This window comes from Populus alba, chromosome 9 (genome assembly GCF_005239225.2).
Source record: "Populus alba chromosome 9, ASM523922v2, whole genome shotgun sequence".
Lineage (NCBI taxonomy): Eukaryota > Viridiplantae > Streptophyta > Magnoliopsida > Malpighiales > Salicaceae > Populus > Populus alba.
In genome coordinates this window covers 4,693,058-4,706,292 of record NC_133292.1, presented here as the reverse complement: position 1 = coordinate 4,706,292, position 13,235 = coordinate 4,693,058, and the positions used below count along the sequence as shown (strand labels likewise).

General features: G+C 32.3%; 1 protein-coding gene across 1 annotated transcript; it reads right to left on the bottom strand.

Moving 5' to 3' along the window:
* Positions 1–12: 12 nt before the first annotated feature.
* LOC118035244 (neutral ceramidase 1) lies at positions 13–6,565 on the bottom strand. Its single transcript, XM_035040779.2, has 10 exons — positions 6,431–6,565; positions 5,930–6,333; positions 5,627–5,835; positions 4,702–5,046; positions 3,672–3,936; positions 3,299–3,569; positions 3,068–3,193; positions 2,363–2,426; positions 1,492–1,661; positions 13–801 (listed from the first exon to the last, which is right to left on the bottom strand). Exons 2-10 carry the CDS (start codon positions 6,271–6,273, stop codon positions 253–255), a joined length of 2,343 nt encoding a protein of 780 aa, XP_034896670.1. The 5' UTR covers positions 6,274–6,333; positions 6,431–6,565; the 3' UTR covers positions 13–252.
* Positions 6,566–13,235: the final 6,670 nt, after the last annotated feature.

The window sequence follows — 13,235 nt, the reverse complement described above, 5'->3', positions numbered from 1 at the left end:
GATGAGTGGTGATTGAAGCATGAACAAAATAATAAATTTACCTGGTCACCAGCTTAAAAAAGGATTAACAGTAAACCATGCCTTTTTCTCCGGGCATTACAAAAACCGGCTGAATTAAACAAGATGACCACAGGAATTCAAAAGCTCAGCAGGAGCTGCACATGCTAGCTATCTGTCGTGCAAGTATTATACGTAAAACAGAGGATACAAGCACGCAAGTAAAGTACGTAAATGTACATGCACGGTATGTTTTCATGTCACCACAAAAGCACTTGATGAACCGGTGAAATGGCGAATAGAGCCTAGAAGGCTCTTTGCAGCTCCAAAATGTCTTATTCTATAGACACCGGGATTGGCAGACTGCGGGATCCTCCATTCCATGGTTGCATGACTACGAGTGCTCAGTTTTGAAGGTCTCGACCACTTGAAGCGAAGGCAGAAATCATCATCGTCATATGCTGGGAACCAGGTGTCCTTTCCTTGGAGGATCTCCACAAGGGAAAAGGTGCCTTCTGTCATCAGGTCATTCCTTGGGCAAGCTGACCAGAAAACTACTTTGACTGTATCTCCTCTTTTGAAAGTGGAGTTCAGGGGTACATCGGAGCTGCAATCACCGAAATGGACACCAGGTGGGGTTGCATCCATTACAACTGGTGTAAGTAAGCTTATTTGTTTTTCCAGAAGATCAGGGGGTTGCGGACCGGGCTCGACTGACTGGCCACTGGTAAGAGCAGCTGCAAGCTTCTTGAACTCCTGAATGTAGGCACTGAGAGTGTGTGGCCCAAAGAGCGTGGAGGCACCCTGAGAACAATATCGTTTAGAAGTCATTATCTAAATAAATGTTCTTTATTTGTTTACTAAAAACAAGAAATTAGGAATTGTAAAGCACAATAGAAAATTATACAGATAAATGCAAGGATGGAAAGCCTTCGATGGCTTCCTTGTGAGAACATCTATTTTCATTTGGGTAAAGACTGTATCTCTTTATTCTTCATGATATTGACCACATTCAAAATCATTCCCGCAGGAGATTCAAACCCCTTTTTTTCTGATCCTTCGTTAATAAGATTCATTCTCTTCATAAAAAGTAGGAGGTAAACCAATAAAGATTCATATCATGAACAAGCGATTATAAAGGTAAAAAATAAAACATCACAAAATTCCTAAAACAAAGCCCATGACTGTCGATTTAATCTTGCAGGTTTCCCTTGATAATTCATAGTGATATGGTATGGAATAATGGGTACTGAGATCATTCAACTCCAATCATAAGGATGATGCTTGAAAGCCTCGGACAGCTTCCAATTTAGAACCAGATGGCGACCTATTTTTGCTAATGAACCAACTGCCCTAGCGTGTCAAGCTGGCTAGTATATAGTTCTCGTAACGCCAAAACTACATATCACAGTGAACTTTTTCCTAAGAAAGAAAACTATTCAAGTACTGTGTGATTAAATTATTCATGCATCTGTCATTAAACTATTCACTTACCTCATATCTCTGCATTTCATACTCTTCAATGGTGGTCACGTACTGTGAATAGGTGTTAGTCAATCCTGCTATAACAACGTGAACATTACTGTTAAATTTTTTATTCCCACCACTCATGAGCACTGTCTTGACAGCATCTCTAAGACGCCTCCCAGCCATGGTTGTAAATTCTGTTTGAAATAATCAAGAAGAAAATTCTTGAGCTCATAAAATCATAGGTTCAAGCATTTAATCAAGGAAACAATGCACAAAGGTGCTTGGAAAGTAAATTCAACAAAAAGTTACCATCAACCAGTTAAATAGCACTCCAAATCAAAACAAAGAAAGAAGGACTCCTAGCATGTTTAATGCCACAATAGTTTTCTTCGGAACAAAAGGTACAGTGATTGAAATGCAATGAAAGTGGGGAACAAGAGATTTGGCAGGGAATGCAGTATGAAGTTTGCCTGCTTTGGCGCTGGTCCCGACACAATATGAAGCTGGACTAGCCTGAAGCAAAATTTAGTTATGTATATTCCAGGGGTATTTTTTGCATAATGGAAGTTCAACCCACCATGCAACATGTCCATTTACACAAATAAGTTCATTTGAGCCGGACCAGACTATTTAATGACAAAAAGTTGGACAGTACTCAGGTTGACAGCACATCCTCCATCCCAGCCTGAGTAACAACCTTAGCAGTGTGCTCATCACCATCATTTGGTAAAAGACAAAAGGTATGATCTTAGCATGTTCTATAATCTATGGCTATAAAATATCAGTAGTTTCTCATCAATTCAACTTCAGAGCTTAGTTTGATCATAAAACATGATACTGCTAATGAAAGCATTTACCTTACAGGAAAATAAAGGAAAGAAGCAATGAAAGGTACCTCCAGGTACACTGAGGATGACTAGCTGCCCTACACGGAGAATCTGGATTGGAAGGATAGAGGGCTGCATGATCCATGAAAGAAAAGGTTGGTCAGTAGTAAAGCAACAGTGGTTCCAAAAATCATCTGCATGATAATAGTTTCACTAATAGGAATACCAAACACAAGATAAAAAAAATATATTTTTTACTCTTTCACAGCGTACATACATTAGCATTCCTAGAAGTAGAAAAATAGTACAGATAAAAGAGGCAGGCATGCCATACCAGAAGACACCTTTAGAAAACTTCAAATCGTGAAAAAAAAAAAAGAAGGAATGATGAATATATGATGGAAGGAGTTGCAGTTATGTGTTCAGAATCAAGGAAACTCTACCCATTACATTATTGCTAATTGACGGGCCATACAGTTAACTTTACCCAATCCCAGTTTTAAGTTGTTTGATGTGAGAAAGACAGGATTTGAACACTCAATCTACAGCTATGCACATAAATTAACAGGCGGCCATTTAATTCCAAAAAGAAAATGTAAGAAATAAATTAGGACTAGAACTGAAGCTAGTTACTGTTAATCAATACTATTACCTGATCCGGATATTAAGTTACTTGAGTTTTTAATGATGAACTTTAGGAGTGTCAACTTGCTTAGAAACTTTTGTAAACAACCAAATTCTACTAGCATAAGATGTACAAACAAGTAACTCACCGCCCAATCATATGGTTTCTTCATTTCACCAGTATCAAGCAAGATGGGCTTTGGATGCTGGCAATCAACTTGTTCCTTTCCTGGTGTTTTTAATAAGTTGCGCACCAGTCTCCAGAAGGCATTTCCCTGATAAAACATGACAACAGACAACAATCAGGAGAAAAAGGCAGTCTCTGAATATCATGACAGAATACGATAATTTAAGACATAAATATTGCAACCATAGGTCACCTCGTCATCTCCTTGCTTGAAATCAAAAGCTCCAGGTCCATCTGTTGTTCCAGCAGCAAATCCAAAACCCATTGCAGCAGGACATGTTTTTACTACCTCAGAACCTCCTCCCTGTTTGGGAAGTGTCACTTCCAGCTGGGAGAAGTCTACAAAAGAGTGGCGATAATCGACCTTTCCAATTAATTTCTCTGATGCTGTGTTGAAAAGATCCACAGCTTTTTTTAGTTGCCTCTCTCCAATGATACGGGTACTTTCAAATTCATCAGGGTAACTGCCAGGTTAGGTTCAAAACACGAATTAGCATTAGCATTCCAACAGCTAAAAAATTATGCATTTTATTATAAAAAGCATTGGATAGCACAAGATTCAGTACCCTGGCCCTTGGCCATAGCACAACTCATTCTTCCCACCACAGGTACTGTGATTGAAATCACAAGGTAGTCCAGTGTCTGTACAGAAAGCTCCTAGCACATTGGGGCTAACGTCACCACAGTTTGATTGGCAAAATGCAGACACAAATCCAGGTTTGTCAGCCTGCCTGAGAGCACCCCTGACACGCCTTGCAACACTAAGAATCTTTGTTGCAGGTCGGCCAGGAGGAGACTGGAAGGATGCTGCAAGCTCCAGTAGCTTATGGTCTGCAATACACCATCAAAAGTAAATGGAAGAAGCTATTTATCCTTGTTCTATTATTCCAACCTGGGGAACAAAGGTAGAACATTTGGTGCCATGCTTCAGTTCTCAGGTCCTTCATATTCCCTGTTGTGACTGTGCAACTTGACAGCATGCTGGATCTGGTTATAAGGTACCAGATCCAACTTGCATATTCTATATTTATAAGTATTTGAAATACTTCAAGTGATCCACTGTTATCACTTATTTTGATTTATTTTCAATATCATCTTCACCTGATAATAAGGCAGAAATTCAGACCTCCAGCAAGCACTGAGCTGGTGATAAGGTTAATTAACTGACTGGAAGCCCAAAATGTTATTATTAATGTTTTTCCTAAATAAGGAGGAAAATAAGAGCCACATTAGTGCCAGAATTTAATAAACTGCTATGGTATAATGTTTTCCATCAATTATATTTGTTTCATTGTACATTTTAATCTGATTTTTGTAGCCCTTAAAGATAATATGATTACACTGAACTATTCAATTCTAAAGTCCATAAGCCTCACACATTTTTGCAGTGTCTAGAGTCAAGACACGGGCTTGTGCTGAAGATGTTGAGTTAAACCCACATGGAAGAGAATTGTGGACCTGTTTATTTGAAGACCAAAAACTCTAGCAGGTAAAATAAAGTGCTTGTCTGAAGCCATAAACCAAATAGGTTGTTAGTTTTTTTTTCATAAATTACTCTACCTTGACTTCAAACAAAAAAGAAGAAGAGAAACTTACGATTATCATGCAAGCCTGGGATAATATTCGAGACTCTTCGAGGGATTCCATCAGCTACACCTTCGTCAGAATACAAGTTTCCAATACCACTGTGCCGAAACCAGTCTTCCATAAATCGTGCTGCTGCCCCCTTGTTATCCCCACTTATCAACGAGTTCGTGCGACTCATAGAAGTTCCATGGGTTGCAAACCAATTGAAGCTACCTACTGGACCCCACTTAGCGTCTACAAACTTCAAAAGGGTCATTTCTTTGTCAACATCATACTTGTATTTGCTGCGCTCTTCAGCAGGATTATTAAGATATGCACTGGGGCTGCGATTTACACCGGCATCTAAGATCTCTCCTGTAAGTAAGAAGACAAAACCTCTCTAAGATTATATTCAGCAATATGACCACCGCCATGGCCCTTGCCAAAAAAATGAAAGGATGCAATAACAGCTTTTGCGAAGAGACCATACAATCATGGGTGCAACATAGCACATGGTACAACTACAGAGAAAACAAGAAGTAGAGGGATCCAGGTTCAATCCAGTTATTGATTAAGAGTTTAGCACAGGCTAAAATGGCATCAGATGAAGAATAAGCTCTTCGAATACAGAAGGTTGTCATTTTACCAGAATGACAAAAAATTGAAAGTCAAAGATTTGTTAGATCGTTCCCAAAAACAGTCTCTATGAAAGACGACCATTGAGATAGAAATAAGCATCTAAACAATAAATTTCCAACACCAAAATGGAAACTTGTACAACTACCGGGTGATACATTCTACGTAAAACAAAGGGCATTACACAAATCACCCATTAGCAAAAGTCAAAAGCCAAAAGCCAAAAGCCGAGCAAGAGCTTTTCTGGCATTTTAAATGACAGTTTGTTTTCACCCGTTAGCAAATTCATAATCCACAAAAACCATACACGTTCCCTCACCCTTATTCACAAAAATCGATCCGGGTTGGAGATTTTCATGAGCTTGAATTATGCATTTCTCAATGCCATCAACAAGCGCATCGAATGATTGACGCACAAATCCAAGAGATGTCACAATATACACAACATACTGAAGATACCCCCCAGGACCAGCATGAGTATGAATGCCACTAATAGCAACATTCTTTTCAGTATAGAGGTCACCATACCTGCAATATAAACAAAAAGACACTAACTTTTAAGTTTAATAACATCAAAACATAGCTCAAACGATCATAATTTAAAAGCAGAAATGAGAACTACCTTGCCTTCAACCTCTCAATAACTTTAATAGTGACAAGTTGAGAGGCCATACAAGCATCAAGATTAACAAACACAACACGGTTCCCTTGGGGCTGAGCCACAATAAAAGAACGAGCTCGCAACCTGAAGTGAATACCAGAAGCAATCTGTTCTGTGTTAGCATAACCCATCATGTTAACATCAGCAGCTGGTCCAGTGATGTCATAGCTTCCAAGCCCAATTAAGTAGTTGGGATCAGATAACACTACTCTACCATTTAGCAGCAGCAGCAGCAAGAATACTAAAGAAATCAAGAACCAAATTGGTCTTTGAAGATAAAGATTCGAGAGAGGATAACACTCCATCTTATAGCACTAACAAGAAGATTAGAAGAATAAATGATCAATCCATTCTTGTCATTTCCCCTACAAGAAAGATATATAGCGTGATCAAATCATTTACATTGTAAGAATACAACAGGAAAAAAAAGACATCAAGATTTGGAGAAGACAAGGAGTGTACCAGGATTTGAGAAGTGAACTTGTTCGAGTGAAAAAGGGGGCATGTGGATGTCTTGAAGAGAGATATCCCACCTACGATTCTTATTAATGGAGTCAAAGCAAAGATCGAGCGTTCCGGTTTTATCACGTTTACCTAATTTTGGAAAAAATGTAAGGGTTACTTGTGATTGAATTTTTTTTTATTACATTTTAAAATTATTTTAATTTATATTAATTGTTTTAGTATTTTTTTTAATTATTTTATATGTTAAGGTTAAAATAAAAAAATTAATATATTTAAAAAAATAAAAAAAAAATATATTACACTTTCAAATATCCTAAAAATACTAGAAGTTTTGAAATTGAGTTTCAAAATATTTTAAAAAAAGTTAAAAAAATTAAATTAATTTTTTATATATTTTAAAATATTTTGATATGTTAATATTAAAAATAATTTTTAAATAATATATATATATATAATTTTTAATATATTTTTAATTAAAAACATTTTAAAAAAAAATATATTTTCTGGCATGAAAAATGAGTGCTGTTTTCTGTTTTGTAATTTTAAAGCTATGGACATGTAAATGTCTCGTAGATTTGGGTCATAAATGAAAGTTACATTCATTTTCATAACCACTAATAAAATATTGATATAGCAATTAAGTTAATTATGTTATATTTTTATAAAATTGAGAATATAAATTATATTTCTATGAAACGTACTTATTAAAAAGGGTAGTCATAGATCCCAAACAGAATTAATTTTATTATTTAAAAAAATATGAGGATATTTGGATAAGGAAAAAAAATATTTCTGATAATAATAAAAACTGCCTTTTTAAAAAAAGGAATTAATAGTTTATACACCTCAAACATATTGTAGGTTTTCGTTGGTTAGAAGATGCATAAAATGAATTTTTACCGAACTAACATGAATTCTAGTTGCCTAGCCTGGTTAATTAAACAAGGAATTATTTACTATGCTCAAAGATATATTATTTGATTTCACTTAAATATAAGATATATAGATAAGATTTTTAATTTATTCTGTTTAAATTAGAGAGAGAAAAGTTTAAATATGTTTAATAAATAAGTGTAATTTTCTTTTTATTGTTGGTAGACAATAAAAATGTAGCTCAAAATCTTGACGCTTCACGTGTGTTCTTGAACCGTCAATTGCTCCAAAACGTACCGGGAAGGGGAAACAACGCAGAAATTCAGGCCCAGAGTCGCTTCCATGATAGCCAAAAACATATTTTGGCTCTACCTTTACGCGTGGCATGATTCTGGAATACAAAAGGGAGTTGTGTGGGACAGTGTTTGGGAACGCGGTGCAATCCGCATTGCCACCAAATTTAAAAAAAAAAATTATTAAAATTAAGTGTGGTTTATATTTTTTGGATTGTTTTGATGTGCTGATATCAAAAATAATTTTAAAAAATAAAAAAACATCATTGACATGTATTTCGACACGAAAAATTATTTGAAAAACAACTACTATCACACTACCAAACACATAGTAATGGAAACATGATAGATCCTGTCCACCGGAGCGTGGCAGGCAAGCAGGCAGCTACGCTCGAGATGCTTTCATTTCAGATCTTTGATGGGTGTTGCATAATAGCAAAGGACTTAAAATCTATACAGTAGATTTCAAGTTTAAATCAAGACATGTATCTTTTATAAGAGCATGAAGTTAAGATTTTACTCGTTTATTTAAGTTCACAAAATATACTTTTCAAGAAAGAAGGTTTTCTCGAATAAAAAATAAAATAAAATCAAGGCCTTTGGTTTCTTGCTCAATGCATGATGAACAGTGGATGCCTGGCGTTGTCTTGCGCTGGTTTTGAAATGATTCAAGATCTGGAATCAAAGCATTGCTATGCCAAACTCTGTTTTTCTCGTTACATGGTAATTCTATTCATTATGGGAAGCATAGAGAGAGACTTCTGATCTCAAAATGGTATTTGTTTTGGTATTATATTTTAAAAGTGTTTTTTAAAAAAAAATTATTTTTTTTATTTTTCTTTAAATTAATATGTTTTTTATATTTTCAAATTATTTTGACGTGTTGATTTTAAAAATATTTTTAAAAAAATAAAAAAATATTATTAACATATTTTTCCGAATGAAAAATACTTTGAAAAACAACCGTAACTACACATCCAAACACGCACTAAAAAAAACTGATAAAACATACCGCGTTTCTGTGAGAAGAAAAAAAAGCACCAACTTTCACGTTTCCAAAGTGTTTTTAAAAAATATTAAAAAAATTTTATTTTTTTTTACTTCAAATTAATATATTTTTAATGTTTATAAATCATTTTGATATGCTGATATCAAAAATAATTTTTAAAAAATAAAAAAAAAATATTTAATATATATTTTAATATAAAAATTTATTTAAAAAGCAACACCAACCACTCTATTCAACAAACAATAATCTGCCATGAACACTTGAAGGATTCCGAAAGCTTTATGATATCAGGATTTTAATTTAGTTTGAGACTTGGACCAGCTAGATTGAGAAGATCAGCGCACCGAGTTTGTTATAATATATTCTGAAGCAAAACCAGCCTTGCACTGCAAGACAAAATTCATCACGTACAATAGAATATTAATAACACTGTTGCAACCATCCAACAAGAAAATCATGGCTCGAGACCTGACAACAAAAGATAAATTCCCCACTGAAAGGACTATGCTCGAGATGACCTACACGTCCTCTTGATTCCCACCAAGGACACCACGGTACGTGCCCTTAGTGATCATCTGACACTTTTTAGTGTTATTAATAAATCTAAATTTAACAAACTCGAAAATTCTAGCCTGTGAAGTGAAACGAGCCCAGCTACTACTGAATTAATTGGATCCGGCCGCTAATTAAAATGTGATATTAATTGTTTTTTAAAATATTTTTTTTATTTTAAAATATATTAAAATAATATTTTTATTATTATTTTTTAAAAAATTATTTTTGATATCAACACATCAAAATGATCTGAAAACATTAAATATATATTAATTTAAAAAAAAAAAAAAAATTAATTTTTTTTCAAAAATACTTCTGAAACTCAATATCAAAAACTACCTAAAGGCGTATGCCTAGCATTCCTTGTGCCTAGACCCAATTATTTGTTGGTAACGCCTTGCTAGACATGCACTCCTGCAACTTCTATGGGCTCGGGCTTGTGTCCCGAGCTCAACACTTCCTTGGAATTTTTTCAAGACTTTACAAGAGTCTCTTGGTATTTTTTTTAAGATCTTTGCGCAGATTTTTTAATATTTTATATTGATCAAATACGTATTATTTTTTTTAGTGAAATACAACTTAAAATATCGCAATGGTGAAATGACTTTTCAACATCTTTTCATAAAATGATAAGATTTATAAACTACAAATGCCTCATAAATCTTTCAAGTTCAATGTTTACAATTTCTTCATTATTAATCATTTCAGCATGTATATTTTCATAACTTATCTTTCTAAAATATCATTACACTCTCTCTCTTTACAATGTTATCTATTTAAGCATTTAAGAGTCATCGTGTCCATCAAATAAAACCTTTTACAGGTATTAGCTACCAACCACCTTAACTTACTAGGTACCACTAGCTATCAACCACCTAGATTTTTCATATCAGGCCATCAAATATCTTGATTAGAGAGAATATATCAGATTTCTTAAACTAAAAGATTAAATAATTATCCAATATATCTACCTAAATCCTAAATATATTAGATTTTGGTAACTTATTAGATAGGATTTGAAATATTTTAGGCTAGTTAGGGATGAAGGTATCGGATATAGCAGATTAAATAAATAAATTAAGACCAATAGGCTTGCTTGGTGAAACTTTATTTGCCATTGCCATCAATACAATTGTTGTCTCCAAATATTTTTAGAAGTGGCTATGAAGTATATCCCAACCCACATAAAACACTTATATAGTCTTTCATAGTTATATGCATTGAGATTTGAGCTTGGTAGATTCATTCAAAGTTTTTTTAAGCCTGTGTGTGCTAGACTTTTTTTTGTCATTTATTTCCTTTCAAATTCATTATTTAATGTTGAGCCTGTATTAGATTTTTTATTGAATGTTTTTTTAATAGAATATGATTTGGTAGTTACTTAGTTTACAAATAAGATCTCAATTTTTTTCTAATATTACAAAGCATTTTTTTTATACAACTCAACTTAATTTTTTTTCTTTATTTTTATTCAATCACTTTACTCTGTATGTTTTTTTTATTATCATTTTATTAAATAAAACATTGGTTCAAATAAACAAATTTATTAAATAAAATCGAGTCTGTGACTCATGTTTCGAGATTAGATATCTACGTCCATATCTATCTTTTAACTTTCAAATTTAGTCTTTAGTTAAATATTGTTTAGTTTTTACATGGTTTTCACACAAGGTGATTTTTTTCTAATATGTGCAACCTTGCATAATGCTTTTCTCATTTGATTTTATTCAATCACTTTCATGTATCTATTTATATTATCATTTGATTGAATAAAAATTTACTTCTAATAAAAAAAAGTTATTAAATACTATCGGGTTCATGACCGTGTTCCAGTATCGAGTATCTTAATTTACATATATTTGTAGATATTTTCACTTTAGTTTTTAGTTACTATTAATTGTTTTTTATTTTTGTATTTCACGACACAAATCATTCTCTATTTATTAATTGAATGTAGGTATAAGGTTTTCAATTTATAATTAAGATTTTTTTTATGTGAAAAAAACACATTGAAAAACCTGATTTTTTTTTTTGTTAAAGAAATTACTTGACAATGAAATGTGAATAAGATAACTAGTTTAATCTAAAAGACCAAATACAACCAAATTGCTAGTCTGATCATTTGACCTAAAATCTCAATGGAGCAGACTTTGATGAGTCCAATTCAAACACTTGGCTTTCCACAAATAAAACTATGAAAAATAAATCAAGGTTATTAAATAATCATGCACTTTAAAAACCCCAAAAACAATAACTTTTTAACCTAGAATAATACAAAAAAAGAAAAAGAAAAAGCATTAACATTTTTACCCTCCATAATTACAAGGAAATGGTTGATATTTTAAGGGGAAATAGTCTTTTATGGGTTCAATTGACATTACTAATTTGTGCGGGGTAAATTGGTTACTTTGTATTTTTATTACGTAGTAGAATTATTAATCTACCTTTTAAAACAAAAACTAATAACTTGAGGGCAACGAGCTTTTTGTTTTTTTTTCTCTTTGTTTGAACAATATAATTACAAATTACCCTTCTATTTTTTTTTTTTTTTTTAAACTTGGATCTAAGAGTGATTTTATCATTTCAAACTAGCTTTTCTATAATTAACAACTAGAATTTTGAGCATTCAAGTCTTTTAGAATATATAAAATAATTAAAAAAAAAGTTACCAGCATAACAACGCATGTGCCAAAAAGTAGGAGGAGCTCTAGCCCTTTGGGTGACGCATGTGAGCTCTTCCAATTATCGAACACCGCTTTCCACAGTGACTATAAAGTAGGGCGTAGAATTTTTTCTCTCTGATTTCTCTCTCATCTTTTTGGAAAAACACATATAAGTTTCATTTCATATATATTTTATCTTTCATGGGTTTTTTTGTCATTCATCATTGGATTTTATTTTAAATTTGATTCTCATTTTTTTATTGTTATTTTTTTTTTATCATTTTCTATTTAAATTTTGTTTTTAATTTCATCCATCGACATTAGGGATGGCAAATTAATCCGAACCTAATGAATATTGTCCCAACTCAACTCGAATAAATAAGTGTTTTTTTATGCTCACCTTACACGATGAGTAATTAATAGGGAATGAATATCATTAAAACATACTCGAAACTCGCCCGAACCTAACCCAAAATGTATATTTATATTATATAAATATATTTGTAGAACATCTATTTTTTTTTAAAAAAAAAAACAATGTGATATATACATATCTTGATATTGACATGAAAGACGTATATATATGTAATATTTATAATTTTATAGTTTAATAATTTGATGGGTGTATATATATAAAAAGCATACTTCAAATTTATATATCAAAATTTTATTTATTTAATATTAAATATTAGTCGAATAATATATATCTATAGGTATAAACAATTTCATCTCTTAATATGAACATTAGGTATGACAATCTAATATGAACTAAATGAATACCAACCTGAACGCGTGAATATTTTTTTTATAGTTACTTTACTTGATTGGTAATGGACATGGTATGAATATTATCAAAATCAATTGGAAGCTCACCCGAGCTTAACATGAAATGTATATTTATATTATATAGATATATTAGTCGAATATCTAGATTTTTTTAATATATTATATAAATATATATATTATTTTTTATTGAACAATAGATAATAGCTAGATGATTTGATAATCATATGAATACCGTAACCCATTGATATTCTATAAATATCTAAATTTTTTAATTAATAGGCAAAAGATAGGGTATGAGTGTAAATAAATTTAACTCGTTGATACCTATTATCATCTCTATTCAAAATTTTATTTTGATTTATTTTTGTGTTAAATTTTACCTACCTTCCTTTTCTTTTCTCTATTGTTTTTTTTACTCTTGCTTTGTTTTGATTCCTTTTTTTATTGTTTTTTTTTTTCAAGTATCATCACTTAATATTTTGTAATTGAGATTTTTACTTCATTTTTTTGGGGTTTGCTTTTTATTAGGCTATTGTTAAGCTAATAACCAAGGTCACGTGTTTCAAGTATCAACACAAATTGACCTTGGTCTTTATTTTTAGGTTATTTACTAATCTTTTTTT